We start from the raw sequence: 18,876 nt of genomic DNA, 5'->3' as shown, positions 1-18,876 counted from the left end.
GGGAAGCGTCGCGCCCCGCAGGCGCCCCCGCAGAGCCGTCAGGCTCCGCCTGGTGCCGGAGCCGAGGCTGAGCTGCCCCCTCTGCGGCTGGAGCGGGGGAGCTGCTGGGGGCAGCCCAGTGTCCAGAGGAGAAGGGAAGCAGGCGGGGGGCTGCAGAGGGGTTTCGGGTGGATACACCACCTCTTCCTCGGACTGCTGGTGTAGTTACCGCTGACCAACACCGCTCACCACCGCCCGCCCCCTAATTCTTCCATTACAGTGCTGGTCGTTTAGACTAACCCCCACCGTTGTCAATACTCCTCCCGCCGAACGACGGGCACCTTTACAGGTCAGAGTGTACCAGCTGGCAGTGCCTGCCACCGAGAGCTGCAAGTCTTGTAGCCACGTGTAGGAGACCACACACATTCAGTTACTGCTTCCAGGTGATGAGTGTCCTGTGCAACCAGCATTTGTGATTTCTTGAAAGCGTTAATTGATTACAGCAAGTTCTTGCTCTACTTGAATTACTTCTTAAACCACTCGTCATTTTGATAAAATGCTTACGCTTAACTTCTAGACATTCTCCAAAGTAGGTAGACTCAGAAATGCTGGCTATGCTGTGGGAAAGCAAAGTAAATTTAGATGGAAATGTGTATGCTGTGTAATTAGAATGACAGCTATCCCTTCACGAACTAGAAATGCTCTTAGGGGTGACTGGATTACTTTACAACAGCAGTAAATGGAGCGCTCTTTTCCAAGACCTTTCTGCCAGGAACACCTCCTATCTCTATTCAGCCCACTTCTTACTCAAATAACCACAGAAGTATATCATGCCTGGAGGAAAACTTAGTGCATGTTGGGATTTGCATCTATTTCATGGGAAAAAAAGTAGTGGAAAAGGGAGGTGAGTGAATAAGGAGTAGGTGCATTTGCCTTCAGGACAAAGTTTCTCATTTTTCTCTTTGATTATGCAATCTAAGCTCTTCTCTTTTGCATCTTTAAAAACGGTGCTTTGTCACCGATTACACTGTTTCTTCAGCAAAAATCTTCTGTTTGTGTCAGCATGGGCTGGCAGCAGGAGGGCAAGAAAGCAACTATTTACTTTTTAAGACACACACAGCCCCAAAAAGAACCCCCTTTTGCCCCAATACCCCTGACCTGTGTACCTATATTTACTTTGAAAAGCAATCCTGAATGCTCTATGGTAACTAGGGCCCTTGGGCACCAGTGCCACCTGTATGTCAGTCAGACAAAGGTATTTATTCCCTTGAAAAGAAGGGGAGAGGAGCTCACACATGCAGATGGTTTATTTTTTTACCTACCCACAACACAGCCAGTGTAACAGATTGAGAGCCATTCTTTTTTCATCCCCCGCTCCTTGGCACAGCGTGGAACTAGGGTCAGAGCTTCCCCACCCTTTCCTTTAATGAGCTGATTTGATTGGTTTGGTTTTTGATTGTAAAACACCCGCTTATTCCAGCGTCATGACCCTGATGACAATCCTGTGCCCGACTTGCATACACATAGCACATACGCAACAGAGCAAGTCTGTTCTGTATGTCAGAAAGGACTCCTGAGAAAATGTTGCCCACAGCCTTGCTCTCCCTCTTCCTGAAAGTGATGAAACGTGGACCTGCTTCATCCTCTTATCATTTGAGCATCTTACTCTCTGGTTTCTGCATGTTGCTGCATATAACACACTGAGCACTTCTTACCTTTGAATTTAATTTATGGTAAACTGAACATACACTAACGCTCTCCTCTATACAAGTAACAGAATATAGGTTCTGCTAGAAAAAAAGCACTCAGATGCAATAATCACTAATATTTAGTTAATAGCACTGCATCCACCACAACTTAACCATACCGTTCAGTACAGCAGGCTAAGTATGTGTTCTCCCACATTGCTTTTAGCTATACATCCAGCGTATTTCATTGCCCCTCAGCTCCCAGGTCGTGTGTGTCCGTCCCCTCCCTTTTGAGTCTGTTTCTTGAAGTTCCCCACACGTGAGAGATACAATTCTCAGAGATGCTGGCATTCCTGTGAGCAGGCAGGCAGCTAGCTGGGTTGGAAAGAGGTACCACAATGAGCATGTGGCTTGAGGGGAAGGTTGGCAGCACTCGACTGGTACCTGCTCTCATTAACAACATCAGTCACTACACCAGTAGTACTGGCGAACCAGCCAGAGCATGTGCCATCCCCTTCCTTGAGCTAGCATCGTGACAAGAACCTCAGGTTCATATGGGTATGAGAAGGGTGGAAATATGTAGAGAATTAGCCCTGTTAGTTTCTCCTAATTTTAACTCCTCATTCTGCCATTACTATGTGCTTTTTTTTGTAGTCTTAAATTTTGCTACACTGATGGGACAATTTTAAAAACTTTTTAGAGTCACAATCTGTTAAGTAAACAGCGCTCAAGTGACAGCAAAATGTTACAGGTTACAAGCTTTTGCTTTAGATGAAATAAATCCCCAAACTCAGTATTTTTTACTGCTTTTGATACCAGCTACTCTACAGCTGTTGCACCTAACAACCAGCTTTCCAAAAGTGTTAGCAACTAACCAGGCACTGCAACTGGTCAAAACAGCCCAGGCTAAGGCCAAGAGGCAATAGAATTGCACTACAAACAATGAAATCCTGACTCTGGGGGCAAGACTAAGTCTCCTGGACAAGTCTCCCCTCCCCTGCCATGCTCAAAGCATACCGCCCTGCCCTTTTCAGCTCAATTGTTGGCACATCAAGTTTAGCAACGGTGAGCTTGGGCTCTCTGTGAGAGTGACCCAGCATGCCAGCCGCCGTCAGGCGCACTGCAGGGGCACTCCCAGTCTGAGCTGAACTGGCAGCAGAACACATGCAGAGCAGCGCTCCTGCACTCAGGAGGGAAAATAAATGCAGCACAGCTTTCTCAAAGCATTTTAGGGTGAGAAACCTATTTTCTGACCATGGTTACACTGTATGGTGAAATACCTGTGACTTTTTACAGTGTTTCAACATTTTTAATCAAAAAAATTTAATGGCTTCTTGCCATATACAGTGCAAATATCATAGTAGCATCTCAGTACTGAAGAAAATCACTCTAACATGAGTTGATGACAAACATGATGGCACCACTTTTTTTCTTCCTCCCGTGGCCAACATGACACTTTGGTTTTGCTAGAGGGCAAAAGCCATTATGTGAAAACAAACCTTGGTATCTAATCTCACAGATGCAAGTCACTTGGCTGCACAGTCTGTCTCCAGCAGAGCTTTGCTGTGCATCATGGTGTGGATCAGCAGTATCCCCCTCCACTATGTTTCCTTCTCCTTTACACCAGGTGAGGCCAACACACAACCACCATGAAAAGGCATGTCAGAAATACAAAGGGTTAAAGACTTTCCAACAGGTATGCCTATATCAATAATAAATGTAAGGCCAAAAGTAATTAGGAGTGACATTATTATTACTTTAAATAGCACCAAGGAAATCTCATTATTGAACAAGAAATACTTCACACAGCAATACAAACAAAGAGGTTTACCCTATCCATTTTCATGTAGTACCTATAGTTTTTATACGATTGTCATTTGGATGTATGGTATTTTTTCCATTCCTGGTTTTCAAGATGAGAAATTCAGGCATCTTTGTGTATGCAGAACACTAGCAAATCACTCTGACCAACTGTTAGAAAAATCAGTTCTAGAAATAAATTCAACTGTTACCTGGCTGCTAACTTCAAACAATTTCTGAAACAATAAAGAGGTACAGAAACAGCTGGTTACATAGGAGACTGACTGGCAAGTTTCTGCAAAAACACTTTTTATACTGACACATCTCAAAAGAAAAGTTTAATTTTAGAGAGTGTAATAGCACTTGATACAGTAGGTTTTCCTGAGAGAACTCACCACAGACCATAGCCAAGATTCAATCTCCTCTGCTTTGTTATTACTCAGTAACAAGCTACAGAACAAATATTTTAGAACATTACGCCGTGTTGCTGTATATTGTGGGATGTACAAAGTTCTGTAAGATAATGATTAACCTTATTGCTTTTGAAGCAAGTCTATGTGATTCAAGGAAAAAAAAATGTTTGATGCATTAATTAAGGAACAGCAAAGAATAACACTGGTAGAGAAAGGGTTCTGTACCTTGATGCTCCTTTACTTCAGAGCCCATATGCCATAGACAGCATTCAATTAAATAATAGTCTTAGCAATAAACAATGACAATACACAGAACACTACACAACATCACTCCTTTGGCTCAAAGTACTTCCAGTTTGTTACTGAACAGTTGTTAGGCAAAATCTCCAACACATGACTGAAAACAATAACCTTCACATCCTAGAGCTGAAAAGGCTAGTAACAAATTGGCAAAGGAAATTTAGATTGCACATCCCTTACATAGTTTTATTTCTTGCGCAGTTTGAAACAACATCAGTATAACTTTGGTATTCATCTGAAGAAGGCTTAGTTGGGAGGGCAGCTGGCAGTCAATAGTTCTCCAAGGTAAGCTCTGTCTGAAAAGGCATCCATTTCCAACTTCTCCAAACAAAATAATTTGTTTGAAACAAAACCAAAGTAATTTGTTTTGAGATGTTTCATGTTGCAGCACACCCGAGATACAGTTGTGTTCTCATAGGGATGTTAGTAACAGTAGTAATAATAAAATCACACTGAGATGATGAGATACCATAGCAATGGTTGCAGGGAAAGTCAAGATTGTTCCCAAAAGGAGTGCTCTGGGAAGATTAGCTTTTAGAGAACTTTCTTTTGCCTGGCCTAGTCAGAGCCCTTCCAGAGGTTATATTTTTCCCTCCTGAAGCAGAACATTATTTAAGATAATTTTTACAGTAAGAACAACCATCCCCTGGAAGAGCCTCCCCAGGGACATGGTAGAGTCCCTGTCACTCGAGGTTTTAAAGATGCAGTTGGATAGGATGCTAGATAATCTCATCTAGGCTCCCTTTCCCAAAAAAGGCTGGACCAGTTGATCTTTCGAGGTCCTTTCCAACCTGGGCTGTTTTATGATTCTGTTTTGATTCTACGATTGATTTGAATTTGAGGATACTGAGAGACCAAAGAGAGAAATTTCTGTTCTATGAGACCACCACCATGCAAGCCTTTATTGTATGATCATTCCTGATTAAATCAGCTAGAATCAATCATTACTGGAAAGGTAAGATGCTAACTGATGCAGGTCAGTTAGCATGGGAGGGATGCTGGGCAGTGTAAAAGAAAAGAATACCAGAGAGTCACTTTAAGATGAAGAGGTTTTGTGAAGTCAGAGAGGTATCTATAATGGTTCATTACCTCCATATACAATTCTTATCAAATAGGCAGTTATCTGTTATAATAACTCAGGTTGATTCAATGCATCACAAATGCTACTATCAGTAGTATTAACGTAGAGCAGATGTACTTGCTCTGCAGCTAAGGCAAAAACCCTCTTCCTCCCCACTTAAAAGCTTAATCACCATTTACATATGTCTAAACAAAACCCTGAACTTGTAGAAACTGTATGTGCAGCACTGTAACCGTCCATGTGTGTGTGTGTGTATATATATATTTATATGTATTTTTTCAGATGTTAGCCATCTGTTATTTACCATAACAACTTGACCTAGGGCTTCTCCCTTTGCTTTCCTTCCCTGTTCTCCCCCCCCCCAGTACTCTGCCAAAAGATAACATGCCTTTACCATTAGGCACAAACACAGGGGGGAAAAAAAGTTTCAAATACATAAACAACATATTTCATAAATAAATCCTAGCTTCCTCTTGACCAGTGGGTTTGGCATGAAGGGGAAGCATTTGTGGACAGGACAGCTGAGGAGAAACTAAACTGGCTCAAGCCAGTGGTGAAGTAATCCAGGTGCTAGAAGGGCATAAAACTGCACTTCTCAGGATAGCGGGAGGCTAATGAAATTACAGGATCTCACGGTATTGTGTGAAAAGGATCTTGGGAAGACAGGCAGGACTAGGGAATGAAAAATTCTCTTTCCCACCCTGGTAAGATATTTTTCCTTTCCAATACACAACCTTGTCCCATCAAATATAGGTTCCTTCCATGCAGACATTTTACAGGCTTGCTGACATTTACAGAGAAGTAGTTCTGCTCCTCTGACATACAAAATCTGTCACCAGAAATCCCTTTCCTATACATGTCCTGTTGCAATTAAGCTTTACACAGAGCCCAGCATAGTGAGCCTCTGGACGCTGCTACGGCACCAAGAAAACCATTGGAGGTTAACTTTAATATCCAGACATTTATACTCTGGAAGAATCTGTTGTAGACATTATAAGGCATCCTCTAAGGGTCAAGTAGTCCATGTTAATACAGACTTTCAAAGCTGAAGTCACTCCTACTCATATTTTTGCTAATACATAGAACATTTTCATAAATACAATAGGCACAGACATGATTTTTACAACCATTAATCTATCTTCACTGTCAAACACAAGCAGCTACTTTATTCTCAGCAAAAATCTTTAACATGGTTCTATGGCTCAGTCTACTGCCCCAAAAGACCTTGTTCTTCAGCCACAGCTAGAAGGACAGATTTGCCTTTCAGGATTCCAGGCAGCAACATTTTTTTTTTTTTTTAGTTTATTCCATTTTGCTATCAGCTGCTTTGTCTCTGTGGGAAAGATACTATTTTCTTGACATGCAAAAGTCCAGACTGCACATCAACGTATGGAGAATGGAATGAAAGTGTAGTATCAGCAATGATGCATTTGACCCAACCCATTATTTATATCCCCAACACTCATGCAAACGTTGCCCATTATACACTAGGGCATACTGCCTCCATGTGGCAGAATATGCTTCAGACATTCTTTTTTCTTGCATTTCACACAATCTGGTGAGTGGCTATGAATTTTGGAAGTAAGTTTTGGAAACAGAAAGAGCAGTATGAGGGTGAAAAAATTAATGAATCATACTGATAACTTTTTCACACAAATACTCACCAAGAACACACAGTAAAGTACAAAGGATATATATATGTGCATATATATATAAAAAGAATGCTTTCTCAAATGTTTATTACACAATGAAAGAAGACTAATTGAAAAAAATTCACATCCTGAACTTGATCAAAGTGGACTGATTTTAGGCTGTTCAGGCCTATTAGCTAAAAGCAAGACTGAATAAGCAGTTTTGAAAAATTACATAAAACTATCACATTCTTTTTTTAAATTCATAACTGGCTTGATTCAAACTTGACTAGAAGACCATATAAGTTCCTTTAGCATTAGACAAGCAGCACTAACACTGTGTTATGGGTACAGGGTTTTTTCTCACGACTAAAATGGAAATACTTTGTGAAATTGGTATATTTTCTTCCACACCACACTTATCCCTACCCCAAAGCCCAAACCTCCACCTACTTTACCAATGTTGTTAGATACAAGATCTAAAGAAGATAAAAAAGACAATTATTGTTTTGCCCATTTTGTGTCTTTACATTTCAGTCTTTACCAGCTGACCACAAGTGCATTCCACCTCACTGTGAACAAGGTCTTCATATGTAATTTCCAGACTGGAAAGAAGTGACAAGGTATGGCTGAAAGGGTTTTGCAAATCACCAGTGCTGTAATATTTAGGATTTCCCTGCTTTGGTTAAGAAGTATTATGAAGCTCCAGTCAAATCTCAATCTTACTACACAGTGCAAGGAGGTGATAAATTTATGGTGAGAATTTTTCCTTTTTCTTTTTTCTTTTTTTTTTTTTTTTAAGACAGTGCAAGGTCTAGAGACAGTGTGAGAATCTCAAGATTAGGGTGTTGCAGGGTGCTATGCCAATTTTAGCTTTTATTTCATTGTATAAACATTTTCCTATCTCTGTTTGGTATCCAGCAAACAAACCTATTAGAAATTTTCCAAATGTCTGTGTGTTTTTGTCTCTAACTACTGTTCATTTCAAAACTTTTCGAAGTATAAATTAGTAGCTATACATCTGTTGTTGTTGTTGTTCTGTTTGAACCTGTTGCTGTCCTGACTGCTGTTGCGCTGGCTGTGCCTGAGCCTGCAAGACATCAGCCTGAGGCACTGACCTCCATGATAAAGGATGCTGTTCTGTTATCTGGTTCCCCAGAGGAGCAATGGAGTTCACCAAGGTGGTCAGGTTTATAAAATGGGCCACAGACTGAGGATTGGCTGCCTCTGGCTGCGGCTGAATCTGGATGTCATTTTGGCGATTGTGCAGCATGGCAGAACCACTGACGGTGTCAAACGTCACGGTGAGAATTGAGTTGTCCAGCTGTAACTGGCGTTCAGGTGCAGTCAGATGGCCCACAGCCACTGGCTGGAGGTTTGTGAACTGGGTTCCAGCTGCCGTCGTAATGGGGGTAACAGTGATATTTGTCAGCCCCACAGAACTGGACGGGGCTGTGACATTTGGGTCGCCAAGGGTCACCACCACCTGAGGAAAAACAGAAAGGTAACCTCAACCTTATACCTTACAGCTGACTACCAAATACCAAGCATCAAGAAACATCACCTGAGTGCTGATGGGCTCACATGTTTCTGCTGCCAGCAAGTGAAGTCATACACACAGAGGGGAACGGAGAAAGCTTGAAATAGAACTTCCACACATAGAAATAAGAAAATAATGGGAGGGAGGCATATGCAACATTCAAAACAAGCAGCCGAATTAACTTTCATGCTTCTAGTCACAGCTTCAGCCAGCTAGTGCCATCTGGCAAATAAGGAGATAGTAGTAACACCAAAGGGAATCAAAAGAAAAACAACCATGAGGAGCTTATTGGTCCAATCCCTTGCTTTTTTAGTGTCTGTGCATCTTTGTGTTACCACAATTTATCAAATTTTCCCCAAATGGTATGATCGCTCTCTTGTGTTTGGTATTAGGAAAAAAGAATTGTTATCCCTCTAAGCAATGCCTGCTACCTATCACCCTGCTTCTAGAGCTCACCTGCTGGATGCTCTGTACAGCTGAATTAGTCTCATCTCCAACACTCCCTGTGAATTCACCTTCCTTCTCTGTGTATTCACTGAAGGCAGGGTCCTCAGGCACTTGAGCTTCCTCCTCCTCACCTGACTTTTGTTTTCGTTTCTGGCCACGTTTAGGAGCTTTCATATGCTGTTTTCCTTCTGGTAATTCTCCCTGTTCCAAGGCTAATTCCGGCTGGAACAACACATTTCCAAACAAATATCAAGTCATTTTGCTTAGTGAAGTTCCGAGTTGGTTTACTGTCGATTCTCAAGTGAAGAAACAAACTTTAGCAAAAACCCGATTTCAGGAAACGTGACCTCAACTTGTAACTACATCTGCTTTACCAGCACCCATGTTATATATAACAACACAGATCAGCAGCTTGCATCTGCTTACACAAGTTAAACTGCAGCTGACACTCTAAAAAAGCACATTCCTTGGCCATCAGCCTACACCCAGCTATATGTACCAAAAAAGTGGCATCCCCATCTCAACCTCTTGTAGGCCTGGAACCTAGATGCCACCACGATTCTGCAATGGTGAATTTACCTGAACAATCCCAATTGAGGAGGCATCAATGGTAGTTGTCTCTGGCAGCTGCTCTAAATCATCAATCCTCACTGAAAGAATCTGTGGACAAAGAGGTATCAGTCAGTGAACTGCAGCAGTGCATACCACAGTCAAACAACACAGCATGGCTCTAATAAATCCTGTCACAAAGCAAAAATGATATAATCTAACATTTTTACACATATAATTTAATACAAGGAACTTAACCATGTTTTTTTTTTTTAATAACCTTATGGCATATCATCTCTTCTTTCTTGCTGAAAACCAGCAAAGTTTAAAATCAACAATAGAAGAATATGTTTATATTCATATTCTAGAGAGAACACAACCACTGGGAAGTGATGAATTCTATAGAAAACAAACAATGTGTCTGAAAAAGAAAATTATTTTAGCATTTCTGTTTATAAACCTATCAACTGTGTTCTACTCCATTATTCTCAGCTAAATCTATACATCTCAGCTTATCAACAGAGACAAATTGTCCTCTGGACTGCAGATATGTAGCTGCATTTTTAATCCAAAAATCAATAAACAAAGCTTTCTGTTGATTTCTTTCCCAGTCATGATGATAAAAAAAAATAGGGATAGTTCAAGGCAAAGCAATACTAATGATAAATTGGTAGTTAAAAAAGAAAGCCTCAAAGGGAATGGACAAGCCTTAGTCAACCTAAACAAGAAATGCTGAGGAGAAACACAATAGCTATTCAGAAATTTAGAACACAGGAAAAGCCCCACCGGGGTCAGACAAAACACCCCTCTAATCCAAATACTCTGCAGTCAGCATTCATCTTTAATACTAAGAATAATTTTGTATCATCAGCAGATGCTGCCATCACCTCTCTATTCACCACTTCTTTCAGATCACTTCTGAATACAGAGAACACAATGGGGAAAAAGAATCGATTATACTCCCTAATGGATGAAGACAAAACATGAAAAAATATACATTTAAGCTGAGGCAGAAAAAGAAAAGGGATTTAAAATAATCAGGACAACTTCATTCTTAGGGACTGACAATCAGATATGTTTACTACTGAAACATAACATAATGAAAGGGCTGATTCAGTTAAGTGCATGCTTAGCAGACACTACCCAAAATTGGCCCCAAAAGAACAGAAAAAAAGAGGGGGGAAAAAAAAAAAGAAAAAGTAATTCCTTTCCAGTCACTGAAGGCCACAAACCCCAACAAACCCCACAATCCACCTGCCAAACTAACTCACCTCTGGATGTTTACGCCTCATATGTCGACTCATGGATGCTCTGGTAGAAACCTTTGTCCCACACAGCTGGCAGCTCTGGGCTTCTACCTTATCATGAGTGAGCTGGATGTGCTTCTGTAGCATGTAATCAGTGACATACTTCTTGTCACAGACTGAACATGTCCACTGTTTTCCTACTGGTAGCAGATGGAAAGAAATGCTGTCAGCAACAGCCCCCAGAGATGAGTACCGTATTGTAAGCATCTCAAGAGGAACAATTTTAAGTTGGTAACTTGATGTGTAATACTAGTTCAAAGACTGACGAGGCTAAAGCAAGCCTAGGAACAAAATTAAGCTATTGTCTTTGGATTCTGGTTTTTAGAGGATTTACCTGTATGAATCAACTTATGAGTCTCCATTGTATTTCTCTCACTAAACGTCTTGCCGCAGAGCTCACACATGAAATCTTTGATTCCTGCATGAAGAGCATATTTTGCATCAGAGTGAAAATAGTCTAAGGTATCTGGGACAATTCTAAGTCTCATATTACTAAAAAAAAGAAAAATCACAGCCAAACAAGTAGAAGCAGCACAGCTTCACTAGCTATTTTTGTCTAAGCCACGCCACTGTATCTGGCAGAGAATTAATCCAAGAGGAACTGATGTGGGAGGTAAAACTTTGTTTTGGGAAATGAGAACCTGAAGACTAACTTAAAACAAACCCAACACTTTAGACCTCTCCTAGACCAAAATCACCTCTCTTAAAAAAACAAAACATGAAACTAAACTGTCTCTAAATTGGAGAGAAATGGATTTGATGAACGGATCATTCGGTGGATAAGGAATTCGCTGAACGGTCGCACTTAAAGAGTTGTAGTCAATGACTCAATGTCCAAGTGGAGAGCTGTGAACAGAGGCATTCCTCAGGGCTTGGTGTTGGGACTGGTGCTGTTTAACATCTTTGTCAGAGACATGGACAGTGGGACTGAGTGCACCCTCAGCAGTTTGCCAGTGACACCAAGCTGTGTGGTGCGGTCGACACGCTGGAGGGAAGGGATGGGCCATCCAGAGGGACCTGGACAGGCTGGAGAGGTGGGCCTGTGTGAACCTCATGAAGTTCAACAAGGACAAGGGCAAGGTCCTGCACATGGGTCAGGGCAATCCCAATCCCAAATACAGGCTGGGTGATGAGTGGATTGAGAGCAGCCCTGTGGAGAAGGACTTGGGGGTGTTGGTGGATGGAAAACTGACTATGAGCCAGCAATGTGCACTCACAGCCCAGAAAGCCAACTGTACCCTGGGCTGCATCAAGAGCAGTGTGGCCAGCAGGTCGAGGGAGGGGATTCTGCCCCTCTACTCTGCTCTTGTGAGACCCCACCTGCAGTGCTGTGTCCAGCTCTGGGGCCCCCAGCATAAGGACGTGGACCTGAGGAGGCCATGAAGATGATCAGGGGCTGAAGCACCTCCATTATGAGGACAGGCTGAGAGTTGGGGTTGTTCAGCTTGGAGAAGAGAAGGCTCTGGGGAGACCTGACAGTGGCCTTCCAGTACTTAAAGGGGGCCTGCAGAAAAGATGGGGAGGGACTCTATCATGGAGTGTAATGACAGGATGAAGGGCAATGGTTTTAAACTGTCAGAGGGTAGGTTTAGATTAGAAAGAAATTCTTTACTGTGAGAGTGGTGAGACATGGGAACAGGTTGTCCAGAGAAGCTGTGGCTGCCCCCTCCCTGGCAGTGTTCAAGGCCAGGTTGGACGGGGCTTTGAGCAACCTGGTCTGGTGGAAGGTGTCCCTGCCCATGGCACGAGGGTTGGAACCAGATGATTTTCAAGGTCCCTTCCAACCCAAACCATTCTATGATTCTATGATACCAACCAATCTATGCATCTTAATTGTGTAACAGGTGATCTCGGCTAATAAGAGGACAAAAATCTCACTTTTGAAAAATCAGAATACACATGTTTTTACATGTGTTCCTCATACTCCCTGACTGTTCTAGATAAAAATTCTCCCATGAAGCATTGAAATGATTCAGTGCAATTTTTTGTTACATCTTTGGAGACCTTACCTGTGTGTCTTTTGTAATGCTTCAGCATGTTGACTTTCTGTGCAAATTTTCGATGACATTCTTTGCATTCATATTCTTTAATCCCCTTGTGAAGTTTCATGTGGTGACGAAGTGCATGTTTTGTCTTCATTCCTGTGAGACAAAAAGTACAGCAGGACAATTAGTCCATTGCTCCCACCTTCAGAGGAGAACTCAGGATGATCATGTTGTTAGCCAAGAGGTCTAAGATTGTATCTGCTGCACATCCATAATTTCATATTTTTAACTGTTTAGGTAGCAGTGCACATTATCATTATTATTTTAATTCCAGGCAAAAACTCTGGAAAACACATGAGTAACCACTGAGGAAGAAGCAAAACAGCAGAGACAAGCAAAGACAAAACACCATTAGAGATGTCAGACTTACTGCCTTCCACTAAAATACCAGTTCAGATTTGTTCAAGTTATAATGCAAACAATTCAAAAAGCAACTTTGACTCTTAAGGCTCTTGCAGAGAGAAATTACTCTATTTCTTGAGCCTGAAAACAGCCTAGAATGAAAAAAATAACTTGTATTCACTTTTGTGCTGCAATTACATTGGAACTCAGTCAGGCAAGCACTCCTCAATTTGACAAAAGCAAATTTTTTAAAAATCTTTTTTTGAATCAGTTTTTTCTTACAGGCCATGAAACTAGATTGTATAAAATCGGGGGTATTTTATGTATCCAAAAGGCTCCTGATTACTACAGCTTCTACCTCTCAAGAATGCAGAATTTACAGCACTCCAAGGACCTTCCCAGTAGTCTAAGAATTGAAGTAGCTTTAATTCAGATATTCACCTGCTATTCAGTATCACAATTAACGGAAAACAAGGCATTAGACATACCTACGGAAAACAAGGCATTAGACATACCTTTGCCACATTCTGCACACAAGTATTCTCGGATATTATCATGGACTCGCATATGTTCTTTTAACATGTCTTTTCTAGCAAATGATTTGCCACATTGCTCACAAGCATGACTTTTTACACCTTAAAAATAAATTTAAAAGACAACATAAACAAAAAAATGTTAATGAAAAATGTGCATCTCCTAAAAACTGACTAATCTGGTGACTTAGAGGGCAACAGTCCACCTGTGTTGTCAACTTTCATGAATATTGTGGACCAAACTAAATTATAAGACTTTGGAGAGTGAGAAAAGCTGGCTTTTTGTGCGAGATCTGAAAAAAAAAAAAAAAAAAAAAAAAAAAAAAAAAAAAAAAGATAAAGCCTGAGGTAGGAAAATACTGAATAGCATGAAATAATAATGAGCTGTTAAAATGATTTTTGCAATAGCGGTTTTCAGCCTGTGTAATGGTGAAAAGGTGGCATGGATAAGAATCTGGGGAAGAACAGAATACACAATTAGGATTTTTAGCAGGTGAATCCTGCATCATATTAACTAGGAATCTGGATTGTGTGCCTAGACCAAATATATTCATTAATATTATCTGCTTCAGATAACTGGTCTACCCTAAAAGCATAACATTTAGCTTTTTGTAACTTACAGTAAAAACTCATAACTTGTTTCCTCCTGAAAAAAAAATAAGGCAGGCACTGGCAACAGAAATTTCTTTTTTAATATTGATAATAATAAAGAAACACAGCATTTTTACCTGTATGTATAAGCTTATGTCTTTCCAGATTTCCTATACTGTTAAAAATCCTTCCACATATTTCACATGGATGGATATATCTGAAACCAAAGAGATCAAAACCTGTCATTCTTTTCTTGAGACAGAGGTGTGTTTCAGGCATCTCTGTCAGTAACTGTATTTCATTTGGTAGTACTAACTGCTACAAAAAGTTCCTTGAAACATAAATGCATTTTTTAAATGAGCCCTAAGAAATCCCCAAGTTCACCGCAAGTTTGGAAGAGTCTGGCATTGCTCAAATCATAGTTTTTACAAAATATTTACCAAAATCTTTATACTTTACAAAGCCCAAACTGGGAAGCTGTTGACTAATCATCTGTGTGAAGTGAATCATTAGTAATATATGTATTTCAAGCTTTTAATAAACATTTTAATACTCATTACACAGTTTCAGATATTTTAGTACAGCCCAATTCTCTAAAAGCATCAGGTGGCAAAGCCACTGTAACTTCACAAAATAGTTCCTTTTATCAGTCCAACATCTTACTTCTGCACATTAGGATCAGGCAGGTTCTCCCGATGAATGACCATGTGTGCATGGTAAGTTGCCTTCAAGGCAAAACGTCGATTACAAATGCTACAGCCATAGCCCTTCTCCTTGTGCACATCCATTATGTGCTTCAGGTACTCCTTCCCTCTGCCGAAAGTCAACTGTGGAATGAACCAATAGTGAATGAAAGGGGAAAAAAGTCTTCGGGAACAGCAACAATCTAGTAACACATTATCAGGATCTAGAGTCAGAGTTGGTAGACATAAATATCCTGTGTATCACTACATGAAAAATCAGTGAAAGCTAGATTTAGGCCTGAACCTCTTTGGCCATTACAAGCACATTGCTACAGGACATCAGTTAACTCGTTTGGAAAAGTAGCTTGAGATGGTATCTCTGCTTCTTACACTGCACAACTAGAGGACCTCCAATTATCTGTGCACTGAGGAACAACCTTGAAGAGAACTATGTCTAACTCCACTAGCTGTCAAAGCAAAGACACCACAGATAGAGAAAATGTCTTTTGGGCTCTGGGAGCATGGTAAGCCCTAGTCTGTATATACCAGGCTTTGGCACTAGTTGCAGAAGAGTTGGTATTTCTAAGCATTGCAGGGTGATTCTAGCTCAGTTCTTGGAGGTGCTACAACTACAACAGACAGGTGTTCCACTACTTAGATCCCTGGGCTAAGTAACCCTGCATATGCATATATGCTCCAACATACTGGGGCAAAGTGCCAATGACATGATTTTTTGCTCCCATTATGGAACTAGTCAGGGTATTTCTGACAACACTGCACAGCTTGGTCAAGGTGCACTCTGGGCTGAGAAAAAAAATACAGATTCTTAAGAGCTCAGAAGAGATTTCACTAAGACTCATTTGTATGTTGTTCTCCCTTAGGAATGCTTGAACAGATATTTTCAGCCAAAAAGAGCCTCCCCATTTCATCACAGGTGACACCCATTTTCCATAGCTGTTGCCTTACACAACTGTTTACTTTACAAACACCTGCAAAAGTGCTAAAAATCCCAGCTTCCAAAAAGAGCTCTGTAATTTGAATGGCAGAATTGCCCTCTTCTGGAAGCATACAATTTTATACAGTTTATATACCCATTAAGTATCAGGCGTTAAAATTACCACATTAAAAGCAAACACGTGATTAACTGCTGTGATACCACATCTTCTTATGCTTACTGACATAAGTTTAAAATCAGCTTGCACTTAAAACCAGTTTGCAGATAAGGACAGAAAACTAGAGTACTATTGTCTTCATGTCTCCAAAATGAACATAAGGTATGCACTTTCACCCCATTAAGTGTAGACTGTGAAATAAGCTTTGATTTCCAGGGGCCAGGTCAGTGGGTTAACTACCAAAATTCCCCTGTTCCTATGTCAGTTTGGCTGTTCTCACTGATTGCTTTTGCATTCCACCTGTCCCAGCACATTGTGCTTGGCCAGCAAGGGCACAGAATCCAGATGAATCCTAAAGGACCCCATATTCTTTCCAACCGCTTCTTTACAAAATGGCAAAAACTATGCAGTTAAGAGGCTTTAAAAGGTCTTTCTCAGCTGATAACTGGGTAAAGTATGTTCCAGCAGTACTACTTATGCCATTCTGTCAGTAACAGAGTAGGCCAAGAATAAACAGTCACACTGACCATAAGCAGCAGTCTTAATTCTCTAAACTGGTATCTACTAGACTAGCATCTGATCTCATGAAATTTAATCAATTCATGGACTGTATAATTCAGAAATGCTACAACGATTTTAATTCGCACATAATTAAAAGGTAGTGTAAGATTTGAATGTTCCCTTATTGTTTCTTCCTCCAATTTCACTTGCTTGGTTCCTTGCAGGCAGGTAAGCTTATGCATGTCTATTTCCATTTTTAAACATTCAGCATTCACCCTACAGAACACCACATGAAGTCTTATGGAATAGCATCACTTCATAGGTTGGAGGTACCAAGCACTGCAGAAGAGAGCAGACCTGTGGACTGGCCTTCTCTTTGTGAATCCTTAATAATTATTTAAAATTTTGAATGATTTACAGACATCTCCACTCCCTCCTCCCATCCCAAAACAAGTTAATTTGAAAGTATTTAAAGCTACCTGGCACCTTTTGCAGCTATACTTGTGAGGCTCAGAATCTGCACTTTCATCAGAGTTGTCATCGTTTTCCTCTGATGAGATTCCAATTTTACCAATGAACTCTTCTCTCTGGTGATCATCCATTAGTGCTATGTCCTGTATGGGGCGGGAAAAATATTCTGTTTCAATAGATTAAACGTTTGTTTCAAAAGGTAACACCTAGTCAGCTTTTGTTGCCATGCAGACTGCCTTGCATTAACCATCGCTGTTACATTATTTATTTAAAATATCCTCCTGCTTCATTCATTTCAGGTAAACAAAGTTCCTTTGTCCATGACTAAACAAGGAACAATTGTTTATTGAAACAAGTAATACAATTTTTTTGTGTGTATAAAAGGAACTTAAATGTAAACAGAGACTCAACTGGCACAGTATCATACCCATAAAAGCATCTTTATGAGCACCACTGAGTGACTCAAATCCCTTCCAATTCAGTGTTAACCTAGTTACATCAAAATAATCTGGGTCTGATTAAGCACTATTAATAGGGCTTTTTTGTGATCTGGAACAGTTTGATAAAATCAGGTAAGGAACTCGATATACTGGCAGTTATGCTGGCACATACGAGAGAATCACAAGCACTGGCATGAAAAAGGCAGGAACAAATAGTTCTCGTTTGTTTTTTCCCCACAAAGAGAGGGAATGACAATAACCCCCTCAGCCCAACTGAACTGCAACTGGAACAATACAGCTGTCTGCAACTTTCCTGTTAAGTCATTCTCCCTGCCTTAAACTGAGCAATCTCCGCGATTTACTCAAGGTCACAGAGGTGTTTTTTCTACAGCATTCGGAACAGTGTTCTGCCGTGATAGCTGACTTAACTCTCAGTATGATAGTCCATATACTTTGTAGCAATCCAGATGTAGAAAGAGAGCCATGGGTAAATGAGAGCACAACTCATGCTAGGCTGCTGTAGAAACATCACTGCACAGCGTACATAATCACTGTGGTGTTACCAGTATGAACACATGGCCATAACAGTCTCAATATATTTATTGATATGTTTATGTCTGCTAAGTAACATGACTCTTCTAATAAATTATTAACACAATACCTTAAAATGGACATGAATATGATCTCTCAACACATCCACCCTGAAAAATTTGCGTCCACAGATTTCACAAGTGTATTTCTTGTCTCCGTGTGTTAAAAGATGTTTATTCATATTACTCCTACATGAAAATACCTAAAAGAAAAGAAGGAAGGAAGGGTTTCTGTATCATGTCCAGCAGGCTACAGTTCTTTGCAAGTTTCCAGTGGATAGCAAAGAACATATTTACTGTCCTGTTTTATTCATTCTGGCCAGAAATACGTAGGAGGTCCTGTTACTTAGCTAGCAGGCTACCTCAGACACTTCTGGCACAGCAAAATGCAGGTGTACAGTTCCAAGGAATTCACTGAAATTGGCCGTTCATCAGAAGTGGACTTTGAAAAAAGCTGCAGCAGAACTACATATGGCAGATTTAGAAACGTTTAGACAGTGTCTTTTGAATCATGGATGTTCCACCTATCTATAAAAAGACACATCCACAAAATCTACTTTCACTAATATATAACATACACAAAGCATCAAAAACAAAAGTCTACATGCCAACTTAAGAGTTGCTTGAGTATATCTTTCACCATGAATCATTAAACATTTACACAATCATGAGTTAAACCCCCGGTCTTTGTATCTGTGATAACAGCAACTTAAGATCATGAGCATTAAAACACCCAAATGCAAGTGACATGACTACACCATGAATTTACTTCGATTTCCAACAGAAAATGTTTCCCATGCACACAATCAACCCCAGCTGTTCACATTCTGACA

General features: G+C 40.5%; 1 protein-coding gene across 4 annotated transcripts in view; it reads right to left on the bottom strand.

The window, feature by feature from the left end:
• Window positions 1–5,616: 5,616 nt before the first annotated feature.
• The window catches only part of PRDM15 (PR/SET domain 15), a 39,152-nt gene continuing 25,892 nt past the window's right edge, over window positions 5,617–18,876 (bottom strand). For 2 of the 4 annotated variants that reach the window (XM_026848569.1, XM_026848583.1), the window contains 11 exons: window positions 18,115–18,246; window positions 17,022–17,156; window positions 14,910–15,073; window positions 14,384–14,463; window positions 13,638–13,757; window positions 12,745–12,876; window positions 11,070–11,153; window positions 10,700–10,875; window positions 9,459–9,539; window positions 8,889–9,101; window positions 7,899–8,378 (listed from right to left, as the gene is read on the bottom strand). In XM_026848569.1, the coding sequence (XP_026704370.1) occupies window positions 7,899–8,378; window positions 8,889–9,101; window positions 9,459–9,539; window positions 10,700–10,875; window positions 11,070–11,153; window positions 12,745–12,876; window positions 13,638–13,757; window positions 14,384–14,463; window positions 14,910–15,073; window positions 17,022–17,156; window positions 18,115–18,246 (1,797 nt within the window). Of the gene's footprint in view, window positions 8,379–8,888; window positions 9,102–9,458; window positions 9,540–10,699; window positions 10,876–11,069; window positions 11,154–12,744; window positions 12,877–13,637; window positions 13,758–14,383; window positions 14,464–14,909; window positions 15,074–17,021; window positions 17,157–18,114; window positions 18,247–18,876 lie in introns of all 4 variants that reach the window. The other 2 variants (XM_026848560.1, XM_026848576.1) reach the window with 2 other exon arrangements.

Source organism: Athene cunicularia (genome assembly GCF_003259725.1).
Source record: "Athene cunicularia isolate RWA chromosome 1 unlocalized genomic scaffold, athCun1 chr1_part1, whole genome shotgun sequence".
Classification (NCBI taxonomy): Eukaryota; Metazoa; Chordata; class Aves; order Strigiformes; family Strigidae; genus Athene; species Athene cunicularia.
This window is presented reverse-complemented; position numbering and strand designations above follow the sequence as displayed.